Source organism: Pollicipes pollicipes, unplaced genomic scaffold (assembly GCF_011947565.3).
Source record: "Pollicipes pollicipes isolate AB1234 unplaced genomic scaffold, Ppol_2.1 Scaffold_3447;HRSCAF=4054_pilon_pilon_pilon, whole genome shotgun sequence".
Taxonomy (NCBI): Eukaryota; Metazoa; Arthropoda; class Thecostraca; order Pollicipedomorpha; family Pollicipedidae; genus Pollicipes; species Pollicipes pollicipes.
The window spans coordinates 15,032,053-15,048,235 of NW_023596297.1; the positions used below are offsets into that span (position 1 = coordinate 15,032,053).

The 16,183-nt window shown below is 50.4% G+C and overlaps 1 protein-coding gene across 1 annotated transcript; it reads left to right on the plus strand.

The window, feature by feature from the left end:
- The first annotated feature begins 2,151 nt into the window (after positions 1 to 2,151).
- Positions 2,152 to 15,922, plus strand: LOC119092073 (sodium/hydrogen exchanger 10-like). The gene is made up of 6 exons (XM_037215038.1): positions 2,152 to 2,262; positions 2,998 to 3,129; positions 8,067 to 8,252; positions 8,739 to 8,858; positions 14,244 to 14,387; positions 14,851 to 15,922. The coding sequence occupies exons 1-6, from the start codon at positions 2,164 to 2,166 to the stop codon at positions 15,166 to 15,168; spliced, it is 999 nt and encodes a 332-aa protein (XP_037070933.1). The 5' UTR covers positions 2,152 to 2,163; the 3' UTR covers positions 15,169 to 15,922.
- The last annotated feature ends 261 nt before the right edge of the window (positions 15,923 to 16,183 follow it).

Genomic DNA, 16,183 nt, shown 5'->3' on the forward strand with positions numbered 1-16,183 from the left:
GTGGTCAGGTGCTGGGCCTCGGCTTCTGCAACTACTGGCACTCGCACTGGGACAAGCTGGACTTCGCGGTGGTGCTGCTCTCCGTGGCCGACATCGTGTTCGAGATCTGCGATATGGTCATCCGGGAGGGCGTCGACGAGAAGTACAAGATCCTCAGTCCGGCCATCCTGCGTAACATCCGCTTCCTACGTCTGTTTCGCCTCACCCGGGTCCTGCGGCTCATCAAGGTACGGCGACGCGGACCAGAACCGAGCTAGGGGCCGCCTGTGAGGTCACGGGGTCACGTCGGCTCAGAAGCCGTTTTCCTCCTGTGGAAAATGGGCCATGGTTCATGATTATGCGATGGATGTGATCATGCGGGCGGTCAGAACGAAGTGGAGGGAAACTGGGACATACATACTGGAACATTCAAATCATCATTTTGTTTCGAGCAGTGCAAAAAATACAGGTCAGCTGTGCACCTTTGCCTGTTGCCATGTGATAAGGTTTTCCTCTTCGTGCCTTTCTAAATCTAAACATGTCCGCTTTTTGAACTTATTCGTCGGATGCGTGCTTCCGTTTCAAAACGCTGCTATGTGTGATCGAAATGAAAAACATAGATAACGTAGATCAGGTTCGCTGAAATGCGATGGCTCATGTCAACGTGTTGCATGTCTGCTTCATTACTGTGAATAAATTGGCGCGAAGAAAGGAACTGAAAACTCTAACCTCACGATATATGTTAATGGTATGCTAGATCAGTAAGATGTTAATATTTGCGTCTCATTCATTACAGCCGGCGGTGCCGCGGATTCTAGACTTCTTGAATAGACAGGTGAACCAGCGGCTGTCGCTGGGGTACGACATTGGCAAGGGCTATGTGGTGGGTGAGGAAGAGGTTTCCAAGTATCTCAACCACATGGTGGATCACAAACAGATTCTGGAAAGCCTGAAGCGTCTATCGGACGAGAGCAGGTGAGTCTGGAAGCTTTCGAAGCGGAAATAATCTACCACATGCGACACCGGCGCCAACGACAATAACGCACAGGGTTTCCACGCCAATGAGTCGTCCAGAATAAAGAAAATTGTGGTTTTGGACCGAAAACGCCGAAGAGGTTTGCGCGGCTATCATGAAAATGCAGATAATACATGGCTTGCGTATTCCAGGCTGCGACAGCCCCAATGATCCGAGTAACCTCCCCCCCAAACATACACACAGGCTGATGGTGATTAGGGACCTGGGCATGCTGCAGCGGGAACACCCTGACATAGCCATAGCTGTCAAGACGCGCCAGGCGGTCCGCTCCGTGCTAAACAACGTCAGGGAGACGATCACGGACCTCAAGGAGGGAGGTCAGTAGAGGCATGACATGCCTCTACTGACCTCCCTCCGCGGTCAACGGGCTGAGGCTGGCGCCGCCGGCTGTGGTGGTGGTGGATCGCACTGGGAGTTGTATTTTTTGCCGCTGGGTGACGGTGATGAGTTTCGTTAGAGCGGTAAAACTCTTCACGTACTTCACGTACTAAAACTCTTCCTTCTCCGGTGGTGATGGCATACGCCACCAGATGGTGTCGTGGTATGTGTCACCAGGTGGTGGTGGTTATGTCTCGCCAGGTGGCGATAATCTATCACGCCAGGACTAAGGCGATTTGGCCACGTGATAACGATGGTTTACACCAGATATGAAAATGGTAGGCATTACCAGGCCGCGATATTTTCTGCTTGGTGATTGTGCCCTGCTTTTGGATTCGTGCCACCTATTTTGGCTCAGGATTCTATTTTGATACATGGTGTTTTTATAGAATTTAAAACAAACGGCCGTAATACATATATGAGCTATATACGTTATGTACATATATATATATATATATATATATATATATATATATATTTCAAAACATAAACGTTTGATACATTTTGGAATAAATGGTCAGAAGCCCTCCTAAACAGTCAATAATTACTTTGGCGTTCAGTCTCACGGGCTTACGTCACCTCCAAAGGAAGGAGGGCAAGGACAAAAAAAGCGCCACCTCGTCCACGTTACTGACTTGAGGGTAACCACGGAATGAGCCAGAGGTCTCGGGAGCACCTGATAGCATGGTTACTGCTTGTGGGAAGGTCTTCTCGACGAAGCGGAGTACGGCAGACTCGAACACATCATTGATGACCGCGTCAAACTACTGATGGTGGCTCCGCCCTACCTACCTCCACTTCCGCCAACCGAGCTCCTGAAGAACATCCCTTGGGTTGGCAAGAACCAGGAGCTCATTGACCACCTTGAGGTGAGGTTACTTGCTGGCTTTAAGCAGCACATCAGCCCTGAGTGTTTGCAGGCCTCAGAACCAGGTCTCATTATCCCAATTTTGTGTGGTCTTTTACGTTTTCTAGCGTATGTATTTTACCATTAAGTATAGGACATGGAAGTAGAATATCATTCCCCACTTTTCGATAGCTAAAGATGAGGGTCATGGCACACCTGTCAGTTTTCAACTGCGTAACGAGAGTAGGACGGCATGAGAAAATGACAGGCGCCTTGTTGTCCGGATGTGTAACATTAAATTACCGGCACTGGTCAAGGCCACCGTAAAACGAACTACTATCGCACGCTCTCTATTTTGCATTTGTTTGAGGGTTCCTCATTGAAGCGAGAAAACATACAGTTCTCCGGACGAGTTAACTGATGTGAAAACTCTTCGAGTCATGTCGTGCTGCGTGATATTTGATAAACATGGCTTTCTCCACCGTCGCACCCCGCCCTACCAATGCGTCCATTACTTTGCATGTTAGGCATGGCTCCTCAGGCTTGAGGCATTAATTTTTGCAGTCCGTCAGCAACTGTATTGCGAAAATTTCGCGCCTGATACGCGTCACCAATGTTTTCGCCAGGCTTCTAACCATCCTGTCATGTTGAGCCACCGTTGATGCTCGGCTGGCGCGGCTAGCCAGGCGGTGATCGGACATTTTCCGTCCGGCGTGCCATGTCAGCGTTTCACATAGGCGTCGCCTCCGTTTTTCAGAGCCGCGCACAGCTCGTGAATCTGGACTTTGGCAACGAAATCATGAACCAGGGCGACACCTCGGACGGAATCTACGTGGTGGTGTCGGGCATGTTGAAAGTGGAGTGCCGGGAGCTAGGCCAGCTTCAGGAGGTGGGTCAAGTGGCCAGCCCGTTGGCCTGTCCGTCCGCTCATCCGTCTTCCTGTCTGTTTGTGTGAGAATTCCTTGCCTAGAGCTAAGTACTTACCAGGAGCAGGCAAAGTGAGAAAACAGCTGAACTGCCTTCACTGTCTCGGGATCCGTTTGTGAAATATGCCTCCGTTTCCTCGTCTCCATTAGCTCCATTTTCTAGCCTCTCAGCTGTGGATCTGTTCATGTTATGGTTTGATAGTTGATTGAACCATTTAGTTCAATTAACTACACTTCACGTTATCCAAGGGGACGCTCGTGGGACCCTGATATATGCACCGCAGGTATTAAGTTCGCGGTTGTTGGATATGCGTCGATCTCTGCATGTTAGTCCAATTTGTCCCCGTCTTGTTTTATGAGCGCACCCGTGATTCTGCTCATGAATCCTTTCCAATGTATTTAATATGGTTAGCACTTAACAACACTGCTGAAAGCACTGAAAGTCAGTAGCAAAATTCGCGATAGATGGTGCACGCTTAATATACCCGCCCTTAGCAAATATCGTTTTCCAAACACCGATGCGCCTCTAATCTATCGTTATTAAAATGTTCATGAAGTTACAGCGATGTTCTTGGGCTGGCTTTTCAGGTCACAGTTTTTTATTACCAATCCATTGTACATTCTTAACCAAACTAAGCATGAAAAATGACGTAGAAAAATAGGCACAACACAACGCAGAAGATGTTGCCACCAGAGCCTGTTTTCGAGGGCACATTGTCACACCTCAGTTTGAAAGTGCGCCGCATTACAATAAGACAAGAGCGCATACGTAAAGGCATGCACCGTATGCCGCCAGTGTCAAGCTGTGCGTCTTACACAATGCATGTACACAAGACCAAGGATACAAACCAGCGGAAAATTATGATCAGAGCGGTGCATCCAAGCCCTATCGCCATGGCCTACGTGCAACAACAAAGGTGGCTTTGCTTTCTGAAATTTCTGCAGCTTGCTGTTGCACATAAACAAACGCATATTCGACGATGCGATACTTCCGTAGCACTTCATCAAACCCTAATCTATTTGACTAGGCTCTCGCGTTCCGGCAGCCGTGAATGCAAGATCTGCTCAGAGCAACGGCTGGGCATGCGCCGGACAGCGGGGGCGTCCCCCGTCGTGCCTTCCCCGGCCCGGTCTGAGTCCAGGGTCAGAAACACACCCTCGGACTGAGTGCATATCAGAGCCATGGCAGACCGGGTGCAGCGACCAAAATGTAGTTCCTGTGACATAAAACTTCGCCCTATGTGCACTTTCTGTTATACACGCGAGAACAGTTTTCGTTTCGGCATGAGATTTCTCACCGATGCTAGATTCTTTCATGCCGAGAAGTCTCAAACGATGGTTTGTTGTGATCATTCTACGAATGATCTGAAGGCCCAGCCAACGTGGTTTGACATCGTTTGACTCGTTGAGCACCCGTAAGTGAGCAGATTCGTCCAGTTGCCGGTTGAGCAGTTACCAACGACAAATATTTAGAGCAATTAAAGACGTCGTCATCGCAAGATTAAAACCACAATTTGTTGTGTCAACAGCACCTATAGTTGCGAGTCCATATTTTCCGGCTCGCACTCTTTGACCACCTGCTCATGGCCGAGTTCTTTCATTACCACAGTCTTCAAAGAAGTCAAGCCGGACGCATCAGAGCACCGCCCATCCTCGGCGCCACCGCGTCCGCTGGGCGCGTTGTTCCAGGGCTGCTCCTCAACGCTACAGCCGGTCAGCGACACGACCACGCACAGCAGGCCGATACCAGCCGCGATTAGGAAGCTGGTACGCCAGCGGGAGAGCGTCTCGTGACCCTCGGTAAGCGCGGCGATCACCAGCGGTCCAAGGAAGCCGGGCATGGAGCCCAGCGTGTTGCCGATGCCGGCGATCGTGCCGGCGTAATTGGGCGCCATGTCGAGCGGCAACACGCTCATGCTGTAGCCTGCGCCCTCCACCACGATGGTGAGCACGAGCAGCGACTCGACCGCCGTTGTCTGGCAGCCGAGGAAGGCGATGATGGCCAACAGCACGGATGGGAGCCCGAGCGAAATGAGCCCCGCCAGCCGGCGCACGGTTATCAGTCGCAGCCAGCCTAGCTCTACTAGCAGGTCGCTCAGCCATCCGTACAACAGAGTGAACAGCCACAAGCCCAGGTACGGCAGCGAGTTGAGCAGCGCGTTGGACGAGATGTCCTCGCCGAGCATGGTGCTGAAGTACTGCGGCAGGTCGGAGAGCAGACTGTAGTAGCACCAGCAGGCGCCGAAGTACCCGATGAGGTAGGCCCACATAGGAACGGAGGTGAGCATTTGGCGCCAAGGCAGCGGCGGCTGACTGGCAGAGACACGCGGCCCAATACCTTTGGCGATCAGAGTCCGCTCCTCGGCACTGATGAACCAGTGGTTCTTGGGCGAATCGGTCACCAGCACCATCCAGACGGCGAACCAGACCAATGCGAAGCAGGCCTGCACGTAGAAGACGGCCTCCCAGCCGAGCCCCTGGATGATGGCCGACGTCATGGGCAGCGTGAACGTGGTGCCCAGGTCGCCGCCGCCCTGTGCCAGCATCACCAGGAAGTTCATCTGTCCGAGCGGCACCCAGGCCGCGAGCAGCACGTACGATGCGGGGAATGTGACCCCCAGCACCAGGCCCATGGTGATGCGCAGCGCCACCAGGAGACGCCAGTCGCAGTTGGCGGCCAACGGTGTCAGCAACGTCAGCAGTGCCGCCACCAGCATCGCCACGCCGAACGTGTGCTTGGCGTTGGTGACCTCGGCCACGCGGCCGCCCACCAGTTGCGTGCACACGTAGCCGTAGTAGAAGGCGCCCAGGATGATCCCGGTGATGGTCTCGTCCCAGACGAACGGCCCATCCGGCTGCGGCTCGTTGGAAGAGGACGCGCTTACGTTGCCGCCGCACTCCTGCGAGCGGGTGATGTTGGTACCCGGCACGGCCGTGTGGTTCACCATCGCCACGATCGCCAGGTTGATGTTGACGCGAATCATGTAGTTGAAGAGCATGCCGAGCAAGATCATGACTGCGACGACGTAGCGCACTGGCACGAGGGACAACACCGCGATCGTCATGGTGCAGTAGTTGCCGGCGTCGGTCTAGGTGTTACGAGACGAGGAAAGGATGGTAGAAATCACTGAGATAGCAGCAGCCCCCGAAAATCAGTCGATCAACGTCATTAAACAGCACCCCACCATTCGCTCACACGCTTCTCACGTTTATAGCCGCACTCACTGTCTTCCTTGGCATGAACACCATGACGTCACTGTGTGCAGGGACGTAGCTAAGAGGGAGGCTCCACGGGGGGTCATGGCCTTTCATGAGTCAAGAAGCTTACACTACACAGTGGGCAATTTTGTACTTTTATTCAGTTCCGCAGGATTTCGGAGAAGTTTGACACTTGACCCCCTGGAGAAAAGTTGAGCTACGTGCCTGATCATATGACCTTTATCGCTCGTACGGGACTGAAGTGGAAGCTGAAGTGCTAGCACAAGGTTTAACGACTATCTCGGATTTGATCAGCTGATTGCAGGCAGGAGCGGCAGCACCAGATGAGTTTGACAGAGTATCAATCCGCGAAAATCCCGTTCACTGCGCCGGTCACCTACGCAACGTTGGTGCGCCGAACCTCGCGCTTGCGTGCGGCGATTTGAGGCCGGGCTCAGTTGCAATGCATAGTCAAATTGTTTGCCCGTAAAAATGTTCCGGGTTATTTTTGCCTGAAGCTACCTCCACAACACTATAGTTCCCTGAAACATTGACACTCGGTGGGTCAAAAACTGTGGCAGCGGTGCGCCGAACTCTAAACACTCAGATGTATGGTTTACATGCGAAGACATTTTTACCGCAGTGTCCCTGCAACGCTAGACTTTATCAATGTAACGTGCGTTTTTTTCTGTCTGGGTCACCAGAGTGACGCAAAAAGTGACGGTAAAATTTATGCGCTTTGGATGCACCTACACCTTACCATAGCCAATAATACACAAAGCGCATAATGACTTCATGTCCCACCAAATATTTCAAAGACGCAACAGGTGACCAGTTGGGTGCATATCAAAATAGCATCAATGCTATGCGCAGGGGTGTATTTTCCCATCCGGTTGGGGTGGGGGGGGGGGGGGGGGGTGCTAGAGAGTGTTAATTTTTTGTTTGCTTAGTTTGGGGGGGGGGGTTTAACCATTATTCTGTGCTCAGATCCCAGCTCTCGAACTGCTTTTGCAGAATTACGAACCAGATAGAAATCGCCCAGGCAGAAATGTCATATATCACCCTAAAATGCCTTATTTGATTACAAACATGGATGGTGATTATTTCATATCTGTTTGAGGGGCTTTGCCCCTCCCATCAATTTTCGGTCATCCTCCCTTCAAGAACACGTTAACTCCTATGCAAATGCATGGAAGACGGGCCACGATAGATTTACGTCTCTCCCTCTCTCTCTCTCTCTCTCTATCCATCTCTCTCTCTCTCTCTCTCTCTCTCTCTCTCTCTCTCTCTCTCTCTCTCTCTCTCTCTCTCTCTCTCTCTCTCTCTCTCTCTCTCTCTCTCTCTCTCTCTCTCTCTCTCTCTCTCTCTCTCTCTCTCTCTCTCTCTCTCTCTCTCTCTCTCTCTCTCTCTCTCTCTCTCTCTCTCTCTCTCCTCTCTCTCTCTCTCTCTCTCTCTCTCTCTCTCTCTCTCTCTCTCTCTCTCTCTCTCTCTGTCACTCTCTCTTTTGCCCTTCTCTTTGATAGCTTCTCTGCATGCAGCGTAGTTACCGAATTTCCACAGCAACTCATTTCTTCTTTTTCTACCTCGTTATGGGAGTCAGTTGTTTTAGGCCTCAGCCACGCACGCATGTTCTCGCATAACCGCGAGCTTTTCACAACGCCGCCCCGAAACTGGCACGCTTGTCTGTCTGCTCCCACGGCAGGAGATCCAAAAGACGGGCCTGGTGCCCAACTCGGAGATCATGTCGCCGGCGCATGACACCACGGTGCTGCGCGACTACATCGGAGCCGGCAACGTCGTGGGCGAGGTGGGCCTGCTAACCGGCCGCTCGCGGGACGCCAGTGTCCAGTGCGAGACCGCCGTCCAGGCCTACTACATCCCCAACGAGGTGAGAGAGCGCTATGTCCGGCTGGCGAGAAGGTCGCGCGTGTTCGAGACCAAGTGTCAGCTGACGTGCTTCTTCGAGCCGGCGGCGTCGGGCTTGTTTTCTGTTGAGCATGCGAGCAGATAGTAACCCTACATACACATCGCCGTATAAGTGATTATGTCTTTGTGCCCAATCTCCTGAAACTTGGCACATGGTTCGCGTCCAATCTCGGTAGTGAGTTTTATTTGTTTTGCGATGACGCGGATAGCCGACGAGAATAGCCACTGTTGATCACGCCATAAATTTGTCAATGCTATACCACCAATCTTAGATTTTGTTTGTATATTATGTAATATCCGGCGATCCAAGCGTCAACATCGTTTAATTATTTCTATCAGCCTTTATCTTGACTCAAGTTCGTTCTGAGTGCCACCGCATACATCCGTGTGGTGATGCATCATCTGACCTAATCTGATCCGCCATTTGACCGTATTGTCCTCTGACCAGGTGATGTCCGAGATGATGGCGAAGTTCAACGAAGGGCCTGAAAACCTGGAGTACCTAATATGGCGCAGCATTGGAATGCGGGTGGCCATCAACGTTCTCATGGACCAGGCCCAGTACCAGGTTAGAGACGGACCGTGTTCTGCAAAAATGAGCGGGTGGGTGATTTCGCTCGGCACTGGTATCAATGCAGGCATGCATTCCAAACTGACACGTCAGACAAAAACAAGTGCTGCAATCAGGATACAATTGTATTCTTGCGCGATATATTTTCCACACATTCATAGCAGTGGCTTGATAAATGTTAACCTTATCATTTTTCCCCTTATATGATAGAGCACTGCAAAAGCATGTTAAGTGTAGATGGTTTCAGATCTAAATGGTTACCACGAAAGTTTACAAAGCACAATGTTCAAAACATTGTCGCTTGACAACATGCCTACCGGAGTATTCATACAGACCTCTGACAGATTCAGGTTATTATTCCTAGCCGTTTCACTTCATGTTATTCGAGCTAATTTGAGGCGTGGGCATCTCGATGTTACCTTCGGGGCATTTCGACTAGTTTAAAACATAGTCCTCTCCACTACGTCCGCATAGTATGGATGGGTATGTGCTTAATCCGCCTTTGGAAGCAACCCGAAACAAAAATTCTATACTTATCAAGGTGACTTAAATTTGTATGAAGTGATAACACAAAAGGACCACATAATACTTGAGCGAACCGGAGAATCATTCAAACTTCAGGCATTTCCTTTTATTTCGTACATATTTGAAGCATGTCTTCAAGACGACTGTCATCCCCTTATAAAATTTTCCAATTCTCTGGTAGCCGACAAAACTAATGACGTCATGATCAGCGGAGCTTTATCTGTCCTGGTGCCCTCATCTGCCGGCCGGTGGCCCTTGTGGCGGGCTGCGTGGCCCCGCATGTCGTGGCCGACCGTGGCAGAGGCGGCGTCGCGTGGCGTGACCGGCTTTCGCGCTTGTTTTCCCGTGGCAGAGCACTCGTGAGAATACATTCTGAGCGCTTGTTGGTGATGAGAAAGAGTCTCGCGACGCTGCGCTGCATTCCCTGTGAAATGGCCCACTGATGGCGTGTTTTGTTTCGCTGTGGCAAAACGCGTGCCAAGGACATGGCGTGGAAAGCTGCGCACGGGCAGTCTCCAGGGGGCGTTTGAGTTCCACGCGTGCACGTAGTATCAGGCCGGTTTCCGGTGTAACCCGGCTGCTGTTGGTTTTAGCTCACTATGGGTATTCGTTGTGTTTGCATCCATTTTAATCGATGTAAGCATCATTGACTTATGGCGAGTTTATTATATCTATCTCTGGCGTTGATGGATCCGGACCGGTATCGGCCTTCGAGTCAAGAGCGTTCTTAATTCAATGGTACAGCTGCACTGAATACCGCAACATCCTGTTCTCTGTTGAGAAATCCTTGCCTCTATGAGGTGGTAGGCACGGGCGCAATTACATAGTTTATATAAATGGTATAATGCATGAATATATCATCTGATTGTCGCATTGTTCCAACTACTTGGAAAGAAAATATTTGTTTTTGAAGGTCTTTTCTGTCAACACCCAAAAGAATTGAGTGGTAGCTCAAGGCGTACTCACGACTTTTTTACCCCTATCTATTTTTAACAATATTTCATGATTGACCCGTCAGTCTTGGTCGAACAAGGCCGGATCACGTGCTTGCCGCTGTCTTTTTAACTTTGCATATGTCTGCAGAGTGAAGGTGGTTTAAGTCCTAGCATGACACCGTTTGTGGTCTCCAAGATCTCCGATTGTCTTCATATATGAAAAATTTATGCCGAGTGTCTACAGATTCAGATGTTCGAAATTACATCATGATGCGCCAAAAAGTTGAGGATGTACTTTTGCGATGTTGTTGACATTTTGGAAACTCTGCGACATTTTTTACAATATCTAAGAAACCATGTTTATTAAAATTGTTATTGTTTTAAGCAGTCCACCAACTGCACTGAACCAACTGCACCAACTGCAACTGCACTGCACTTCGAAGCCGCAACTTCGCAACACCCCAGTGTTGCTCTTGGTCAAACCGCGTTAAGTTTCACAAGTCAAATAAATCTCTCCGACATTGTCTTCATAAAAAGTGATCCACTTGTCTTAAGCTCACTAAATTTTTGACCACCGAAACATTACAATAATGTCCAAATTTCTGAGGTGTCTTGCGCAAGCCATGCTAGCTATCACCTGCACTGCACTGGCTTTGGCGTTTCATTTTGTAACGAAGCAGCAGCCTATGCGACTGATGCAGATGTCACAGTCGAAAGCGACCGTTACGAGTTGCACGGTTGCGTGCAGCACACGCTGACACCATAAACAATGCCGTTGAAATTGATGTTGCATGTAAAGGGCCAATAACAGATCGGCAAAATGACACAGATGGTGATGCTATACCCGAGGTCACTGCCGGCCATAAGGAATTTGGCTTAACCCCGGTATGCGACCAGGGGTTCTCCAGTGGGTCAAGGCTGTGGGGATGACAATATCTTGTTAATTGTTTCACAACGCCTCCATCCGCCTCATAAGGAGGCGGACCCTATGGATGCAACATCATATGGAATTGTCAAAAAGGGTGTTTTCCTCCAGTGCTATTGCTGTGGTACTGACAGCTGCAGCATGAACCAGGAAAGTGTCTGGGAACCCAAAAGACAAGACAGTTGTACGAACTAACAGCACGATATAAACGTTATGCACTTTAAAGTGGTTCAAAAACGTGTTTAGGTGGTGGCTTAAAAGCTCAGTTTGGTATCTGCGAATCCTATCAACCACAGAGCATTTCAAGGACACGCCCTTTTAAGTCGCCATCTTGAAAGGGAGGCATGTCAGGGAGCTAATACTATATCTGCATTTATACTGACCTTGCGGTTGAAACGATACAATGGCAGCACTTACTGGTGTATATGGCGTCTGTATGTAGGCATGCGTGCGTGTGAGAGTACGTGCATGCGTGTACGTGGCTCTAAGTAAGAATACCACAATGCCATCGTGTTGTAGTTTTAGAGCGGAAATCCCTTGCCGTGCCACAACACGACCCTTCAGTCGTTTGATATCCATGGGAGAGATCTCCCTCAATATAAGACCAGTGATAAAACCTCGGATGCTGGGGGAAGCGCGTATTAAGTTATCGAAGGACAGAATGTGTTTGACGATGAGTTGGCGATGAGACCATACTTTTACGATTTCCTGACCAAAGGTCCTTGATAGAATATGATCTAGGACTGATGGCCGTAACGACAATAGTGAGGTCACTTATCTTCCGCTTGCAGCTGGTTGAAGCTACGACAATTCTGTTTCTACAACCTGCTGCCGGTAGGAAACAGAACTGTCTTTCCCCGGCCACCTGTCAAATTTAATCGGAGCTCAAACTTCAACTTGCAAGATGTACTTCCAAGCTGTTTGCCTTTTTTCCAAGGTGTCCTGGCGGTTAAAGTGGTAACATAGCCGCAATATCGGCGAAGGTGTACGAGGTACACTACGACGCACATTGCCGGGTTCTCATTAAACTACTAGCACGCCGTTGCAAAACAAAGTATTTAGAAGCCCTTCTTGCTGGGAGTCCGGTTTCCACCGAGCGTACCTGTTTCCCCTGGTGGTAGGAGCGAGATTGCTACAACTACAGCTTGCTGCGAGCGGTAGACAGGTGGATTTGCCAGAAGCGTTTCACGCACTTATCTTGAAGTGGTTGTTATCAGCGATGTATGACACACAAATTGATAATCAGGTATTCATCTACTCTTCGTCACGAATTAACTGCTCCCTTTATGTTGGATGTGCACTTCCCCTGATCATCTGAGGTTTTATCCCTGGCCTTATGCTCTGAGAGTCATGTTGCCATGGGTCTAAAACAACCCTCAAAGGCATGCCATGACATAGCCTTGATGAGCCGCCACCTTCAAAAGTGTAATTAAACGGTTGGGTAGCATACTTTATTGAGATACAGTGTTAAGTACATGCATGTACGCACACACACACACACGCACACACACACACGCACACACACACACACGCACATACACACACGCACATACACACACGCACACACACACACACACACACACACACACACACACACACACACACACACACACACACACACACACACACACACACACACACACACACACACACACACACCGGCGTATCAAAACCGACACGGACGCATGCGCGAACGCACACGTTCACGTCCGCATACGCAAGCATACACCAACACGCACGTATGCACCCAGAAACACCCCCGATGAATGCTGTCAAGTGACCGTTCCAGCCTTAAGACCGTTTGGCAGTTCCAATGGAGTAGTCATGTTAACTTCCTGCTATACCTCGCTATTGAAAAGGAGACTTCAACACCAAACGGCGTATGAGTATTTTGTTGGATCAGTGTGTGCTCCACGGTTTTTATAGATACCAAAATTGAAACATCCACGAATGCTGATAGCGTAACCAAGGAACTAAATAACCCTTTGCTACCCCTTCCCGCCCCAAATTGTTGCTTTTTAGCACGCACCTGAGTGACCGGTTAAATGCGCAACGCCCGGCAACCCATGTCCATGACAAATGACTTACCCAAGGTTCACGAAATTAGTTATAATTCCAATTTCAATAGTCTAATTGTCCAAAAAGCGTCTCTCGGCTGTTTGAGTTCGTCTAACACTGCACAGTGACGTCGTATTGAACTATTCATTAAGACTTGCCTTTGCCGACAGTCATGGTGTGACTTTGCCTTGCCATAGGTCAGCGACCTTACAAGTTGTAGCTTATGTTTGATATAAAAAGTAGACATTTATTTGTTTTAATATATTCAACGCTTGACGTGGCTGTAACGTGCCGTTCCGAAATTATTTGACCTCCACTGGAACGCGTGCTAACCATCTCCTTGTATGCATCGTGACTTGCGCTAAACTGACACGGCGTAGTTGAGGTGGGGCACTTATTTAGCTTATGGAGTTAAACGACTTCCCGCTTTCTCTCTCTCTACCTCTGTGATGCCTTCCCCTGTCTTCTTTCTCTCTCTCCTCTCTCTCTCTCTCTCTCTCTCTCTCTCTCTCTCTCTCTCTCTCTCTCTCTCTCTCTCTCTCTCTCTCTCTCTCTCTCTCTCTCTCTCTCTCTCTCTCTCTCTCTCTCTCTCTCTCTCTCTCTCTCTCTCTCTTCTCTCTCCTCTCTCTCTCTCTCTCTCTCTCTCTCTCTCTCTCTCTCTCTCTCTCTCTCTCGCTCTCTCTCTCTCTCTCTCTCTCTCTCTCTCTCTCTCTCTCTCCTCTCTCTCTCTCTCTCTCTCTCTCTCTCTCTCTCTCTCTCTCTCTCTTTCTCTCTCTGCTGTACTATGTTACGAGTGATAAGCGTCAAGTGAAGTGAAAACCCCTGAAGGAGAAAGCAAAATAGTCACACATTACAAGCTCCACTTCCCTCACATTCAACTGGTGCCGGATGCATACAACACGCCAAGTGATCCGTGAACCATGATGTTCTCCCTTTCAGTCATGGACGCAGCAGAAAATCAAGCTTTACGTTGAGAAGTGCTTCATGCCGAAGCTGGACTACAAGAAAACATTCACGTCCGGTGACCTACTCGACGATGTCATACTTATCCAAGGGCGGGCGATCAACCCGCATACCCGAGAGGTAACATAACGTGCGGAAGGCGACCGGCACGGCGCTATTGTCTAAATTTTTCGTAAAGTAAACAGCAGGATGACGGGTTGAAAAGTTCACTGGCTATATTCTTCGGGTCCCGCTGAGGGCAGAGTGGTGCAATCAACCGTCCATCATCGCCTTCTTTCAAGTGCGGTTCCGAACTATACCGTGTCGTCTGACCAAGTCACGCTTTGCCTGTTTTGGGCTACCCTGTATTCTGGTCCTGGTATGTCTCTCCAGACGTCACGCTTTGCCTCTTTTTGTGCTACGCTGTATTCTGGTCCTGGTATGTCTCTCCAGACGACGAGACCGTGGCCTTACCCGCTGCTGCCATGAAACATGCTTCGGTACCCACACGCGGCTCTGTGACTCTGCCTGGACCGTGCCCGTGACCGGGGTGGGACATCCGCCGGGACCCGCGCGTCGGGTGATGACGCGTGTCGTCCGCCAGGTGTTCACTGCGCCGGCGTACGTGCCGCGCACGGTGCACCAGCTGGGCTTCCTCACGGACAAGAAGACGGGCGTGCCGGCGTCCCAGGCGCTGCCCAAGATCGTGGCGTTGCCCAACGCCGACATGCCGCAGTCGGAGATCTGGGAGATGGTCGGCTACGACGCCGACGCCATCGCCAACAAGGCCATCTCGACGGCCAGCTGCAACATGCACAGCGCTCCCGGACGTGCCTCCCGACCGTCGCTCGTCGACTCGCGGCTGTCCCGGGGTGTCTCGAGAACGGGCGACCGTCCCTCCATGCTCCGGGTGAGCGAATGAAGCGTGGGCGGCAGCTGCCGTGCTGCGAGCGCGCGCTGAGAGGGGCGTCGGCCCATGCGTGTGGGCGAGCGTGTTTGTCTTTGGTGTTTTGCGGGACAGCATGTGCGACTGTCGGTGTGGGGCGATGGAAGAGTTTAAGCTTGGTCGTCGATCAGGTTTGTGATCTTGTCAAGTCTGTTACCTTAAGTGGTGCATTTCTGTGTGGTTGCGTATAGCTCTCAGATGCCTAACTGTTGTATACTGTGCTGTAGCTGTTGTAACAAAAAGCCATTGTACGACTGCTTATGAGTTGAAACAGCTAGAGAATATCCTTGCAAATGGTGGTTACGATCATAGATCTTTAAAAAAATATGTATTTAACCACGAGCTATAAGATTTATGCGAGCAAAATGCTGATAACACCACGGCATTTATGGTGTATGCGACGCACTGACCTCTACAGAATGCAGTTGTACATTCGCGTACACGACTCAGGCATTAACGGGGCAGGTGAAATATTCGCAGACACTAGGTAGAGCGAACACATTTGATCCAGTCATAATTTCCGAAGCAGCTTTCAGTAGCTCCACTGGGTGTCCAATCATTGGTCAGAAACATCCAGGAGTCGGTGTTACCGCATCATCCAAATATGGCAGTTCAGTAGACATTGTTCTGTTGTTTCGTTACCAACGTGTGCAACTAGATGATTTAGATGCACCGGCTGCGTGCGCCCGCGTACCCGTGTGTGAGCCGTGACCACCGCTGTACATAACAACTGCTGTGTATTCGTTGATTCGTGTTGCGAAAGTTCGCGGCAATAAACGCTGCGAGCCTACCCCTTCGCGGTCTGCGGGTGCCGTGGTTTCGGTGGCGGCGGAGCTGTTCGACCGCGGCTCTCTCGATGTGGGCCGCGGCAGCGCGGGACACTGCAAGCGCGATTTCGCGCCACAACATGCCGGCAAATGGCGCGCCGCGCCAGTGGCCCCAGCACATTACCGCTGTCCCTGATGCCGCCTGCAGCTCGCAGCCTCGTTCC